At 43.3% G+C, this 15032-nt stretch overlaps 1 protein-coding gene across 1 annotated transcript in view; it reads left to right on the plus strand.

The window, feature by feature from the left end:
- The first annotated feature begins 1353 nt into the window (after positions 1-1353).
- Positions 1354-15032, plus strand: part of hspg2 (heparan sulfate proteoglycan 2) — a 294827-nt gene continuing 281148 nt past the window's right edge. Inside the window, 1 exon segment of the mRNA XM_034173084.1 lies at positions 1354-1887. Within this exon segment, the coding sequence (XP_034028975.1) occupies positions 1828-1887 (60 nt within the window). The 5' untranslated portion in view covers positions 1354-1827.

The raw sequence follows: 15032 nt of genomic DNA on the forward strand, positions 1-15032 counted from the left end.
ATAGTAACATACTATGCCAGTATGCTAGCCATACGAAAGAGAAAATTGTGCTACTTGCACTTTTGTGTGTGTGCGCGAACATATGTGGCATTTATGGTGTAAATGAAAATCTACATACATCTTTCCGCAGTCAGAGTTTATGTGTATCATGTCATTTCAGCTCTGGGAATATGGAGTTAAATTTGTCTCATGAATACTTGCAAATGCACAGAGGGTGATTTACAAATATCCCTTGATTTGTGCATGTGCTATCTGATCCACAAACAAATTTCTGATTTGTAACACTTCACAAACAGAATTTTAAACTTTGCAAATGGCTTTTTTTTTAAAGAAATGAACAAAAACAACAACAACAATATATTTACAAATAGACATTTATTTGTAAGTAGGGGTGGTGGCCAAGTGGTTAATGCACTTGGTTTCAGTGCAGAAGGTTCCTGATTCAAATCCCACCCCTACCACATTTCTCCATGTCATGTGGAGTTGCGTCAGGAAGGGCATCTGGCATAAAACTTGTGCCAATTCAACATGCAGATCCACCTTGCATTTGCTGTGGCGACCCTAAGTACAAAACAAGGGTGCAGCCGAAGGGACTTTTTTTTTAGACATTTATTTGTAAAACCCAACACACGTTACAAATCAAGGGTATTTGGAAATCACCCTCTGTGCATTTGCAAGTATTAATGGGACAAATTTAATTCCATATGGGAACATGCACTGGTACATCCACCAAACCCAGGAACTACTGCAGGAGCAGATTTTTGGGGGGAGGGGGGCAGTGTTTATAAAGTATCTTTTCTCTGTAGTTGTATTTCATGGTGAAATATGCACCAAAATGCAGCTAATGTCACCTGGCATGCCCCCAGACCCCCTGGAAGTGCGACCAGAATCATTCACAAATCCAACCCCCCCAACACACACCCCCCTTTCTAAAAAAATCCTGCATCTGCCCCTGGGTTGCTTTGTGTTCCCAAAGTAACCTTTTTTGAAATACATGTATCTGTATGTGTGCACATAACTGGTACGCATCGTGCTCGTGTGTGCTAAAAAATCATTGATGCACACAGAAGGAAACACTTTTCCTGCAATCTATCATTGCGTTTTCTGTTGCGCATCATTTCTTTTTCACACGCACACGCACCATGTGGACCAGTTATGCGCACGCTTGTGTATCATTATGTATAAACACGCTTCCATACAAATGCTTTGATTCGGAGGGAAAGTGCCTCTTTGAGCAGGTTGGAAAATAAAAAAATAAAACACAGCACATGTAGTAAAGTCAGTTTATTCATTTTGTCAGCAGAGGCTGAGTGTGTGTGTGTTTTTGGAGATGTGTGCGCGCTCCTGTGAAGGTCTAGTTCGGGTCTCGGCGCGTCTCCGTCTCCCCCACACAGGGATTAGCTGTCTTCTCTTTCAGCACTCCCTAAATTCCATTTCGCCTTTTACTCAGGGCAGCAGCTCCTCTTCTGGGTCCCGCACAGGACATTTATCCCGCAGCAAGTTTGTTTTTTTTGTTGTTGTTGTTTTTTTCCTTCCCGGAGCGCAAAAGAGAAGAAGACGCAACTTTGGATCTCGTCAAGAAAAAGTGGAGAAACAAGAGCGCGGGAAAATTGGAGTTTTTTGTTTGTTTTGTTTGCTTTTCTGCTATTTTTTTTTCCTACCTGTTGATGAAGTCACACCGGGTTTGGGACTCAGAGGTGATTTTTCGTCCCAGGACAGAAAAGTGCGGAAAAGCTGCAGCCTGATCTGAGCTGCAGCGGTTCAGCTTGAAGGACTTGGGATTTTCGTTTGAACCAACAGTCGCAGTCTGTACTGGGTTGGTGGAAAATGGGCACTTCGGTCTGTGGACTTATCCTCTCTTTGATCCTCACGTGCCAACTTGTTACTGTAAGTCAAACGTTTCTTCCAACTTTATTCATTTAAACTTTCACAGCGAGAGTTCCGCTCCAATCGGATACTCGGAAGCCAGATCAAAGCGACAAATCAGTGCCTTTATGTCGTAACAAAGCCCCCATGCCTATTTCTCCCGTTTCTATTTATGTTCTGCACATAATCTGATCTGCTGTGGGTTTGTCACATACTGTAAAGATGTTGTATAAAGTAGAGTCTTGTGTTGAGTGAAGCTGGTCTAAGTTTGTCCATAGAAACAAGCTATTCATAGAGTCTTAAAACCATCTCTAACTTAACCAGGGTGCATGCTGGATTGCCCATTGCATTTATGAGTTTGTCTATATCTAGAGATGATGCATTTTGTGAAGTTGGGATCAGAGCATTTATTGTCAGTATATCTAGTTTCCTGTAGGTATTCTGTGTATCTAATCAGTCAACCGGTTTCTTGACATTCGGAAGGTTGAGCTTCATTTCACATCAAAAGAGAGGTTTTAAAGTGGTGTCCACTGGCCCCCGTCCAAAATGCACCCCTGCTGGGAGGTTGCCTCAAGCTACAACCTCGTGAATTCAGTGAGCTTTCACTCTTATTTAGTATGTTATTTGTACAAAGTGTTTGCCTTACATTTACAGTTTTAACATGGAGTCACCATCTGTGCAGGTAGATTACCTGTATTTCTCAGCTCTGGTATTGTTAAAGTTTTAAGATGGGGGTTTGTGTCAGGGGTCAGGAGCAGGGTTAATTTGATACCGGTTTACCTGCTGCTCCACCAGTCAATGGCATCTATTGTTCTGGCTTTGCCAAATGTATTTGGTAACTGGAAGTGCCAGAAAAATAGCCAGGATATCAGAGAGGTACGCTCTTCCATTGGTCCCACATACTTGACCGGAACACTCGATGAATAGACCAGTTTAGTTTGATGTCTTTTCTACAGTGACGCCCTGAGTGATACTGACTTTCATCTCCAAACCTTCATGTTAATGTCTTCATGGAGTCAAAACTCTGCACGGTGGATTAGGTTAGCACTTAGTGGTTAATATCAGTATCATATATGCCCCACAAAAATCCATATGGGTTGGGCTCTACATTCAATGAGTGAGAATGGACCAGTTGTCTTCCTGGGTGTTTGACATCCAGGACCCAAGGTGTGGTGGGTGCGGTAACGTGTGGCACCGGCACATGCTCCAGACCTGTCCTGACCTTTTTGTTGTCCCCAGCTTACACTTGCCGTGATGTGCCCTCATGCCAACAATTACGTTTGCTTGAAACTCTAACTGGTCAATCGTTGAGTACAACATCCATTTTATTTGTGTTCGGATTCACAATAATCAAGTTTAAGTTTGATTTTCAGCTGTTTTATCTAAGTTATATCTGTGATATGAATCAGGCGAGGACCATTGCTGCTGAGAATAGACTCCCCCACCCTCTGAAAGTCCCGTCTGGTCTCTCACTTTTATGCCCTTCAATAAACAGTGCTGTCAGGCCTGAGATAATCTGTGACTCCTCCGTTTTGATTTGTTCAGCGGCAGAGTCATTGGAATGATATGACAGAGTTGGGTGGCCAGCAGCTATAAATCCTTCACCTGCAGAATACAAAGTGTATGAGCAGTGTTATACCAGACGTTTGAATAGTATCGTGTTTAAGTTTTATTACTTAAAGGTATGTTTACCATCCGTCAGTGATGCCCTATTGAGCACTCTTGCTTGTCATTTGATGACATGATCAATCTCTTTATGTCAAATCAATGAGCTTGTGTATTGCAAATTATGTACCTTCAACATGATTGATCTACAGAAGCTGTCCAGTCACAGAAGGACCATCATCAGTGGTCATATCCTGGCACTGAAGGTAATAAGAGATGCCCCTATTCTTTTACTACAGCCTTGATTGACTACTAGAACAACAAGGCAAACATAATTGAATTATCTGGAACCACAACCATCTGTTTCTTGCATTATGACATTGAACCACAGCAGGGTTGTGGCTTGTCTCTTAACTCAATTAAAAGCACATACTGGTGTTACCACGGTCCACACTTTCTCTTGACTGGAATGCCAAGGGTCATGCACATCAACTCAAACAATCAGATTCAGTAAATACTCTCGGTGGGTGACAGCTTTCAATCACAAAGGAGAATTAATAGCCTACTGTGAACCATCAGTAAAGGTATTTACAGCTGTATTGACCAGCAGAGGGTACAGCAGAGGGTATTGTTTACAATTTGGCCAAGTGTGGCTGGGACCCCATCCCCCTCTGGCCACATTAGCTACAAGAGACAGAAGCAAAGCAACCAACTGTCATTCATTTTCAAACAGAGTGGGAGTTTTACAGTGAAAAGAGACAAGTGATATTATCCCTCCAGCTAGGCAGGATCCAAGTAGATGAGAAGTCCATTTTGTGCAAATGCTGAGCAATGTGACACAGTGATTGCTGGTCTACGTGAAGGCAACGTGATGGCAGTGTAACATGCATTAGTTGGTTGTTGGTTATATTTATAGCTATTTATAATAAGGTTAATGTTTAAACTGTAAGACATCATGCCCAAATGACATTTCTTTGTGATAAGGGTTTGATCATGAAATGTTCAGAATCATTGCTGTTTTTATGTGTATATTGATATCTGTATCGTAATTTTTTTTTACTCCCTAATATTGGTATCGATATCAGCTCCCCATCAAAATCCATATCGGTTGGGCTCTTTTAGAAATCCAAATATGTTGCATTTGCAAAGATGTGTTGTGGTACAGTTTTAGTGGTTCATAGGTGAAATATACCTGCTTTCGTACCCTTGAAAGCTGCTTTCGTACCCTTGAAGGGAGCCAAGAAGCTTGTGGTCATAAACACAAAAGACCACTCTGTGTTTCACTGTATGACATCAGACTGACTGTGAGAATGCCTGCAGACAATTTTGGCAAAGGGATCTCTCCCAGTATAGACTGTCACAAGTGTCCCTTGACTTCATTTGCGGGTGGTGTTGGGGGGTGACTGACGAGCATTGGGGGAAGGGTGGCCTGGATTCTTATGAGTAGTCCTGCCTGTGTGGACTCTATGTGTCATTGGCATGCATTCTTCTCTTTGTCTCCTGTGTTTAACTGTTTTTATCCCCTGCAAAATCTGATACAACCACAGTTTGATTTGATGACTTATGGTCTCCCTGATTGGGTCATGCTGGCGGTGAGTCTGCCTGTGTGGTGCTTTGTCATTTCAGACCTTGGTACCTGGTGTTTAAGTCCTATTCAGAGTCATTGAGGACTTTGTAGAGTTGCAAAGCACAGCAGTGCAAACAGCAGTTCTATTCCACAGTTTGAACAGTGGGGAAGGTCTGCCCCCCTCCAGACCCTTTCAGATAATTGCTTGAAGACTGGTTTCAGTAAACATACTGTTGAATTATAGCCCCAAGAGAGAAACCATCTTTGCCGAAAGATGATACCATTCTGAAGTGGCTTCCACATCCTGAACCACATATGGAGTGCAGCACGGCAGGTTGGCACGTGTTGACTCGGTAGCAAGGTGCGACTGGGGCCAGTATTGCGGTCGGAGAGATGAGGGATGTGAACTCATCTGTTCCAGTTGGGCTTCCTCAGCATTTAGTCACAGCCTCGCCTAGTAGCACAGTTTATGCTTTTAATTATTGAACATTCTTACATGAAAATTCAGTAAGGTATATCTTATATATTATATTCCAATTCTGAGGTGTAACTATGCCAGTATACTAAGGTATATCTAAATATCTAAAAAGGAAGAGTAAAATAGAAGAGTAGAAAAGAGTAGAGTAGAGCCACTTAGGTGCCTGGTCTTGAAAACCAGGGATGGTAGGTTGTAAGTGCATTTTTCACTGTTTGACTAGAAATGTTAAATATTTTTCCGACAATGCTTTTATTCATTAGCTGCTTAAGGAGAGATGAGCCGACTTAAGAACACCAAGCACCACTGTTTTAATATTTTTATACCAATTCCATGCAGGTCGTGTACGGCAGGGGTGGTGGAAAAGCGGTTAGTGCACTTGGTTTCAGTACGGAAGGTTTCTGGTTCAAACTCCACCCCCTGCCACATGTCTCCATGTAATATAGAGTTGCGTCAGGAAGGGCATCTGGTGGAAAACTTGTGCCAAAATCAACATGCAGCTCCAACTCCATTGGGGACCCTGAGTAAAAAAGCAAGAGCGTAGCCAAAGGAACTTTACCATGCAGGTTGTGTATGTTTTACAGTATATTGCTGCCGTCTTTTAAAACAGGTGCTGATGCTGTATGTGTGAAACTGTCTGTTTGTTTGATTGCAGATGCTAAAATGCAAAAAAGCGGGCTCCAAATTATCATGACCCCCCTGGAAAATGATTACTAGGTTAAGGAATTCTGCATTTAAGACTTCTGACCTCTGCTGGTCAAATCATGTTCAGCACACACACTGATATTACACACTGGAGGCCACACGGCACAATTTTTGGTTACATGCAGCAGCAAGAAATATTTTCAGAATTATCGTCAGGATAGTTGGATATATAGTAGGACTGAATGATTTTGGAAAATAATCTAATTGCGACTTTTCTCCTCAATATTGCGATTGCGATTTAATATGCGATTATTTTTCCGCTTCTTGTGCATTAAAAAAACCACACACACGCACACACAATAGAATTAATGAATCCGTTTCATAATAAACAATATATTTTTTTTAATGTGCAAACAACACAATGCAACACAACAACAATGCAAACAAACTGACTTTACTTGTTCAACTTTAGTTTTATGTAGGCCTATGTAGGCCTACTCTTTTTAAACACTGAACTTTAAACACTGAACCTTATAGATTTATAACAATCTATAAATAAATACAATTACAGGTATAAAACAAATAAAGCTTACTGATCTCAACGTGGTGTTGCCTTGTGAGGTAGCAACTGTAGCAAGGCAGGTTCTGCACAATACCCGACGCTGCGTTGCATCTTCATTTTTAAAGCCAAAATAATTCCACACAACTGACGTGCTGCCCCTCTTTGGTACCAAACTTTGAGCTGTGTCCGCTTCTGTCGAGTCTGAAGCCATTGTACAACAGGTTAGTGCAGAGCTACTGCTAACTACGCGTTGTGGCTGCTTTCTTTGCTCGGCTTGCACTCAAAGCTCGTGCGTTACAAGAACACGTTTCAAATCGCGTCCTTTGCAATTAGGAAATCTCGTTCTATGATATCGCGATATTATCGTAAATGCGATTAATCGTTCAGCCCTAATATATAGATTCCATCTCTTAAATATTTGATTACATAAATTAATGATGTATGTTGATATCATGCAGGGAGCTCTTTTTGCTATCTTTGATTAATATTTTCTATACTCAAAGTGAAAACTGGACACTGTTCTATGCTTCTTGCAGCTGCGCTGAATGGCGCCACAGTGGAGACGCTGCTGTGGGCGCACGGACATAGTGAGGAAGTTTGACAAATGTTCATTTTCTTTTGATGTACAGTAATTTAAGTTGACTCGCTTATTTTAGCCATTTTGACTTAAAATATATATATATAAAAAAAAGTTTTACAATTTTAAATTTGCGTTGACTTTGGCGAATCCTGCTCAACTCGGATTGCCAACCCCAGTTTCATTGGGGTCATAGACTGACAAACACATTCTCACTCTCACTCACATCTCCGGTCAATCTAGAGTCCATACAGATAGGACAGGTCCTGAACCGGGACTTGGACTTGTGCTAGCCACATATGAATTCAATCCTCACCAAATGTTTGTTGGGAGAAGCCTCAGCCTCATACCTCACAATCAGTAAGCAGGTGCAGAGCACGATGAACAGACGAGTTCTGTAATTAGCCTCATCGCCCCACCCTAGCCCAAGATACACGTGCACTATCATGTTGTCTCTCGATCCCGTGTACTCTGTACCTGCAGGGTTGTTTAGCTATCATATACATTGTCGCGTCTGTCTCGGACAGAAGAGTCAACACCAAACACAGCTGCAGCTCAGCTGGTGCATCAGCAACATTGTGCATGTGCTGACACGAGTACACATACTTTTGAGTTGGGCCTGTCGTAACTAGAGACCCACTCTTTCCATTCACACCACTTCACACATTTACATCTTCCCTCTTGGCGCAACATGTCTTTGGATGACTGTCAGAAGGACGTTTCTGTCTTCTTCACATTGGGCTGATGTCTTTCTCAGGTGATGTGTTACTCTCCATTTCAGCTTTACTATTTTCACATGGAAGAAAATGACCTTTTGTAAGGTTATGTAGTTACACCTCTCTGTAAACACAATTCTGCCCACACAATTAAACGTATCTGCCATTGCTGCATGGGGTCGGGGAGCATATGCTGATTCCATGCATCACTACATCCACCACATTATGAAACTGCCTTGGGTCCTGGATGGCAATCATCCAGACAGACAACCAATCAATCCCCACCTCTTGAAAGAGCCAGCTGGAACGTGGCGTCCCCCTGGTGTCGTTGTAGCTGATACTCCCTCATAATGCAAGTGATACTCCTTATCTCAATCTCCCTAAACAGAGGCCCCCTGACACTTGCACGACTTTGATGCACGCACTTGCATGCCCTGTGTCATGCAGGAGAGTAAACTCATCTTTAATGGGTGTAATTACGTGCGTGCAATTGCACTGAGAATTTTGAAATGTTCAAAAAATCTTTCACACATAAATGTCGTGCAACGTTGTGCGATCTACTCTCCAATACTACATGCAGCTTGTCAAGTTGAGTAAAGAAGTGAACAGTGTGAGTGGTGGCGTCAGTGCACCGCATCAGAGCGCAGCTCATCTGAAGGATTATAACGAGATGTTAAATCTATCACAAACATACTTTTACAGCTGCACACACGAAGGAAAGAACATGCAACTGTTTTACCAAGCCATTACAATGCAAACATGACAAATAATTACCTTTTTAGATGGCTCCAAATGCTTTCTCCGTCTCGTTCTGTGCGTGCGCGCATGCTTGAACTGCTGCTGGTGGAGCAGTCTTCTGTGATTCAGAAAGCGATTAGAGCCGTTTTCAACAGCTAACTTGCAGAGAAAATGATTAATGCACCACAAAATGATTATTTTATATACGCAGCATCCAGGGCACAGCGCGTGGCAGTTCGTGGAACAAAGCATGGCGTCCAGCTGGGAACACAGCGGGTGGGATCATCAACGTGTGCACAAGTGTGTGCATCAAAGTTGTGTGTCAGCACAGCTTAAGCCCCCCTGACACTTGCACAACTTTGATGCACACACTTGCACGCACATCATCATGACGAACCCACCCGCTGTATTCCCAGCGAGACACCATCCTTTGTTCCACCGCCTGCCACGTGCTCTGCGCTGGGTGCTGTGTATATAAAATAATTATTTAGTTGTGGATTAATCATTTTCTCTGCGAGTTGTCTGTTGAAAACGGCTGTAATCGTTTCCTGAATCACAGAGGATCACTCCCTGCGCACACGAAATGAGCTGGAGAAAGCATTTGGAGCCGACTAAAAAGGTAATTTGTCATGTTTACATTGTCATGGCTTGGTAAAACAGTTGCATGTTCTTTTCTTCTTGTCTGCAGCTGTAAAAGTATGTTTATGACAGATTTAACATCTTGTTATAATCCTTCAGAAGAGCTGCGCTCTGATGCGATCTGCTGACGCATCCACTCACTCTGTTCACTTCTTTACTCCACTTGACAAGCTGCATGTCGTGTTGGTAAGCGGATCACGCCATGCAGCACGATATTATGCGTGTTGGATTTTTTTAACATTTCAAAATTCTCTTTGTGCAATTGCACACGCCAGAGCCCCTCTCACGTTCACTCTACACCTGTTAAAGATGAGTTTACTCTCCTGCGCGACATAGGTCGTGCAAGTGCGTGAGTCAAAGTCATGCAAGTGTCAGTGCACCATTAAGCCTGATCTTGATAAAGGCACTGGCCGTTGCTGGGTAGATTGTTTTCGTAAGAGTAACCAGGTCTGTGTGGAATAAAAACTCCTGTGTGGAAGTCAGTTGGCCTCCTGATAAAACTCACTATTCATTATCTTAACAGCTTTTGCCAAAGAACCAAAAATGGTCACATAGCTGCCTTAATGAAGCACATAAATGCAATAATTCACACATTTTATAGATGCTGCCATTTTATGCACTCAGTATTTGGGTGGCAACTAATAAAAGAGTCTCCGGTGAAACAGTGTTTCCACAGTGGGTGTCTGTTGGATTAAGGTTGTGGAAAGTGTCACAGAAGGAAGCCCGTTGGCAGATGTGTACCCGTTCAATCTTCGTCCGTTCCTGTTGATGGAGCTACAGGTGTTATAAAGTCAGCGGGTTCATGGCGAGGTCATAGTATGACTTCAGGACACAAAACGCACCAAAAACAAAAAATTCAGAGATTGCTGTTTTTGTGTGGGGAAGTTAAAACCACTTTCTTTTCATAGTTCCTTGTCTGCTACCAGTGGCCCATGTCCTTACTGGACATATTAAGGTTTGACTCTAACGTGAGTCACCCCTTAAGAACAAAAGACTGTAATTGATGAGTAGAACTTGCAAAGATTCCTCATTTTAAACAGTCTATTCGATCTTTTCATATTGTGTTACTGGGATTTTTTTTCAGCCTGCACTCCATCTTTCACTTATTAGAGATTGATTGAAATGCTAAATTATCTGTATTGTACTTTGTCTTTGAAGGTCCTCTTTGTCCTATTTAGTCTGCTATTGTCTTGGCTGTTGGCATTGATGTGAAGTCATTTCGACGTACTGCGTTTTTCTGAATGGAGCCGCTGCACTGTCTTGTGTGGTCCCTCCCAAATGCAGTCAGAGCTCTGATGGGGGTTGCTGCACCTTCCAGCAAAGAGTTTTTATTTTTTTTGCTCCCCGCTGAGGTACTTAACTTTTCTGAAGGAATCATTCTTTTTCCCCCATCCTTGTTTTTTAAAAGCAGGTTTGACTCTGACATCCCTGGAAGTGTTTATCACAGATCCCACCCTGGTGTCTTATCAGAAGTGCTGATTTCTCACTCCCTGAACAAAGACCCGTGGGCCCTGCCTCCGCTTCCTTTTACTGTACAAGTCTTTACGTGTGAGGCACAAAGGCTGCAAAGATTTTAGCATCACCTTTAGGAGACACAAATTAGCCTACGGTGTGGTTAATGTTCTCAGAGGCATGCAAGTACTATTTTATAGGCTTTGGGGGGAATGGTGTGGTGGCAATAAACAGATGAATAACACAGTTAATTGATGCTGTAGGCTCGCCCAGTTTCATAAATCAAATGTCATTTTGTAAAAGTGCGTGTGTGTGTTTTTTTAATTCTGTCTTTTACTTTTAAAAATGGTTGTTAGTCGTGTGTGGAATTGCAATTGAGCCGTGTTTTATGGACTGTTCATTATGTATACAAACTGGATTAATTCCAAACTTCAAAGTTAAAATAATACTATGAAATACAAATTTATTGCCACGGTAAGTTGTTTTTGCGTAAACTTTATGCAGAATTGCTGTGAGATCGAAGCAGTTGTGCATTTATGTGAATGGAGCCTGTTAAAAACAGACGGCCTCCACTGCGTTGCACTCAACCGAAGGCAACCTGGTGTACGTGTAGTGGCTCCTCTGCATTGTGGTGTTTATTGTTGACTCTGACCGATCGGGCTGTTATGACGCCTCACAGAGCGGCTGACCGATCAGTTGTGATGACGTCTCACAGAGCGGCTAACTGATCGGCTGTTATGACGCCTCACAGAGCGGCTGACCGATCAGTTGTGATGACATCTCACGGAGCGGCTAACTGATCGGCTGTTATGACGCCTCACGGAGCGGCTAACTGATCGGCTGTTATGACGCCTCACGGAGCGGCTGACCGATCGGTTGTCATGACGTCTCACGGAGCGGCTAACCGATCGGCTGTTATGATGCCTCACGGAGCGGCTAACCGATAGGTTGTTTTGATGTCTCACGGAGCCACTGACTGATTGGATGTTATGACGCCTCACGGAGCGGCTGACCGATTGGTTGTTATGATGTTTCATAGAGCCACTGACCGATTGGATGTTATGACGCCTCACGGAGCGGCTGACCGATTGGTTGTCATGACGTCTCACGGAGTGGCTAACTGATCGGCTGTTATGATGCCTCACGGAGCGGCTAACCGGTCGGTTGTTATGATGTTTCATAGAGCCACTGACTGATTGGATGTTATGACGCCTCACGGAGCGGCTGACCGATCGGTTGTCATGACGCCTCACAGAGCGGCTGACTGATTAGTTATCATGACATCTCACGGAGCGGCTAACCGATCGGTTGTTATGATGCCTCACGGAGCGGTTAACCGATCGGACATTACGACGCCTCACGGAGCGGCTGACTGATTAGTTGTCATGACGTCTCATGGAGCGGCTAACCGATCGGTTGTTGTGATGCCTCACGGAGCGGCTGACCGATCGGATGTTATGATGCCTCATGGAGCCGCTGACTGATCGGATGTTATGACGCCTCACGGAGCGACTGACCGATCGAAGCTGGACGCCGGTTAAACAATGTCTCTGAAAGTCAAGGTAAGTCCAGATTTGTTGTTTTGTTTTGGCTTTGGAGGCCTTCGTTAGTGCCATGTGACTGGGGCTTTACATTCGTTGCGAGGAAAGTTCAACAACCAAAATACCAACATTCTGGGCGCAATGAACATGTTTTCACTATTATTTGATTTCTTTGTGCGACTGATATTATTATTCAAGCATTCAAAAGGCGATTCCTACTGCCATACAACTCCAACAGTGACGAGAAAGTTTCTTAACAGTTCTTGTTGTTGAACGAAACCGCATCTCCCTAACTGGAAAGAGTTGTGACGTCATCACGCATGCGCGTAGGCGCTGCTGTAGCGGTAACTTGAAAATCATCCATTGACAGATGAAATTGCGATGGATCGGTCGCTGGCAATGCGTTGCATTGATTTTTTTTTCCAACGCACATTGAATGCACCACGGACGGAAGCCTGAAAGCACATTTGTACTGCGACTAATCTATTTCAAAATGGAGGCCCATGACAACAGTGCAAGCAGTTTTGGGAGATTTTTGATGCACCTAAAACATTTAATAAGGCGTTTGGAATTATTTTGGCTTTTTTTTTAAAAGATGGGAAACTTGACAAGACGCAGGTCGTTTGGAAAGAATGCCGTGGCTGCCGCTGTGCTCCCGAACTCGGCAAAAGTAGTGAGAAAGTATCTCAAATTACTTTTGCCAAGGCAGTACTCTGTCAATGAATGACTCGCTTTAAGTCACTTATTGAGAGTGACGTTGTTTTACTTTTTACTGCACTGTTTAAGTTCTGACAGTGTGATCAAGCAGGTTCCAAATATGAGGAACTGATTCCTGTTCCACAATGTTGAATCTGGTAAATTTACTACTCATAAGCAGTAAAACTGTTATGTGTCAGACGCAGCCCGGAGAACCGACCAGCGTTTGAAGGATCCAGTATAAAATAAGCAGAGCACGGTACAAAGGATAACCGAGTTTAATGAACATAACAGTGCTGTGAAAAAATACAAACAAATAAGTGCGCGGTCTGGCGTGGCGGATTTGCGGTGTGCTCCCAGCAGCACAAAACGGTCCGGAGCCAGAACCAGTTCGGACCCAAGGACCCCGCCGACACCCCCCAGGTGGCCGCGACAAACCGAGTCTGTGAAAGAAGGAATCCTTATGTGAGTCCACACTCAACACACAGAGAGACCACTCAAAGGTGTACAAACAGCAAACACTTCCTGGCTTAATTGCAAATCAGCTTCCCACCCTGCAGGCATAGAACACCCCTGTTCACAAAACTCCACTGCAGTGGAAGCTGATTTAAACGACCAACATACAGCTCAATATAATAAAGGTGTGAGGGACACCACATTTACTGACTGTATAAATGTTAGTCACAAAATCTAACGTACCTCAGGAAGTGTGCTGACGAGCGTGAGACCTCACCCCCTCCTCTTCACAGACCATGCATCAAACCTGGACGTTCTCTGCATCCACTGATGATGAGATGGCTCTTGAGACGACGATCTCACCCGTCTGGTCACAAGGTCGGGTCTCTGGCAAATACACACTGTGTACTCCAGTCTTAAATGCCACCATGTTCCAATCCATTGTAGATGCACCACAGCTGTGAGTCCTGACGAGCCGCAGGTGATCACCTGAGGCTGATCAGGGTGAGGTCCTGATAAACTCAGCTACACAGCCACTCAGTCCCAAATGCAAGCCACCTGGAAGGAAAAACAAAAGACAGGACAGAAAACAGAAACAAAAGGCAGCCAGGCCCCCCCAGCCACACAACAAAAACAAATCCTCTGCCTCTAGTAGAATCAGAAGAAGAAGAAGAATACCATAGTACCATACTGAATTGCAGCTTCTTATTTTCTATTTAAATTTTTTGTATAATTTCTTTGCATCATGTTGAATCAATCATTTCGCATTGTGAGGAATTGAATCGCCATCAAAATCGCATTGAATCGGGAATAGGGATGAGTATCGAGAACCAGTTCTTTTGAGTATCGCTAAGAAATGATTCAATCCACTGATATCAATAGCCTTTTTGTTTAACAATTCCCTTATCGGTCCTTCAGAGTGGCTGTTGTTTTTGAGGGTGTTTGTCGGGAAAATGATCATTTCTCTATGTTGATTACAGGCCCTGCAGTGGGTCTGTAATCAACCGCTTCTGTAACGGCTCTGCTTTGAAGCTTGAACCAACGAAGCAGTGCTCCAACCCGCTGCTTCGTTGGTTCTTTGCTTTGCTGCTTTTTAGAAACGGCAAGTCCGTTTCTTAAGCCCTCCCAAAGCCATTTAAAGATGTCAATCTTGAGTCACTTTCGTGCAGATGAAAGTCACTAACTGGGACTCTTGAAACGAGAATCATCCTCCATTCCGTTTGCACAGCTCTAAACGCTGCGCCACTCTCTGACGAGTCAAGTTAGAGCCCGCCCGGAATTGATAATTTCAAAACAAATCGCCATTTAAATCAAATGACACCTCTTTCCAAACGTTGTAATACAAACAATAAACTACAATCGACTAAAACATTTTTTTCTCCCAAAATGAGACATCCTGTATTCTTTATGAATAACACTGATGCTGACATGCAGCGTAGCCAACTGCAAGAGTTCACCTCAGAGTTATGGAGTGACATTCATGCTATTAATGTCTGA

Source organism: Thalassophryne amazonica, chromosome 6 (assembly GCF_902500255.1).
Source record: "Thalassophryne amazonica chromosome 6, fThaAma1.1, whole genome shotgun sequence".
Lineage (NCBI taxonomy): Eukaryota > Metazoa > Chordata > Actinopteri > Batrachoidiformes > Batrachoididae > Thalassophryne > Thalassophryne amazonica.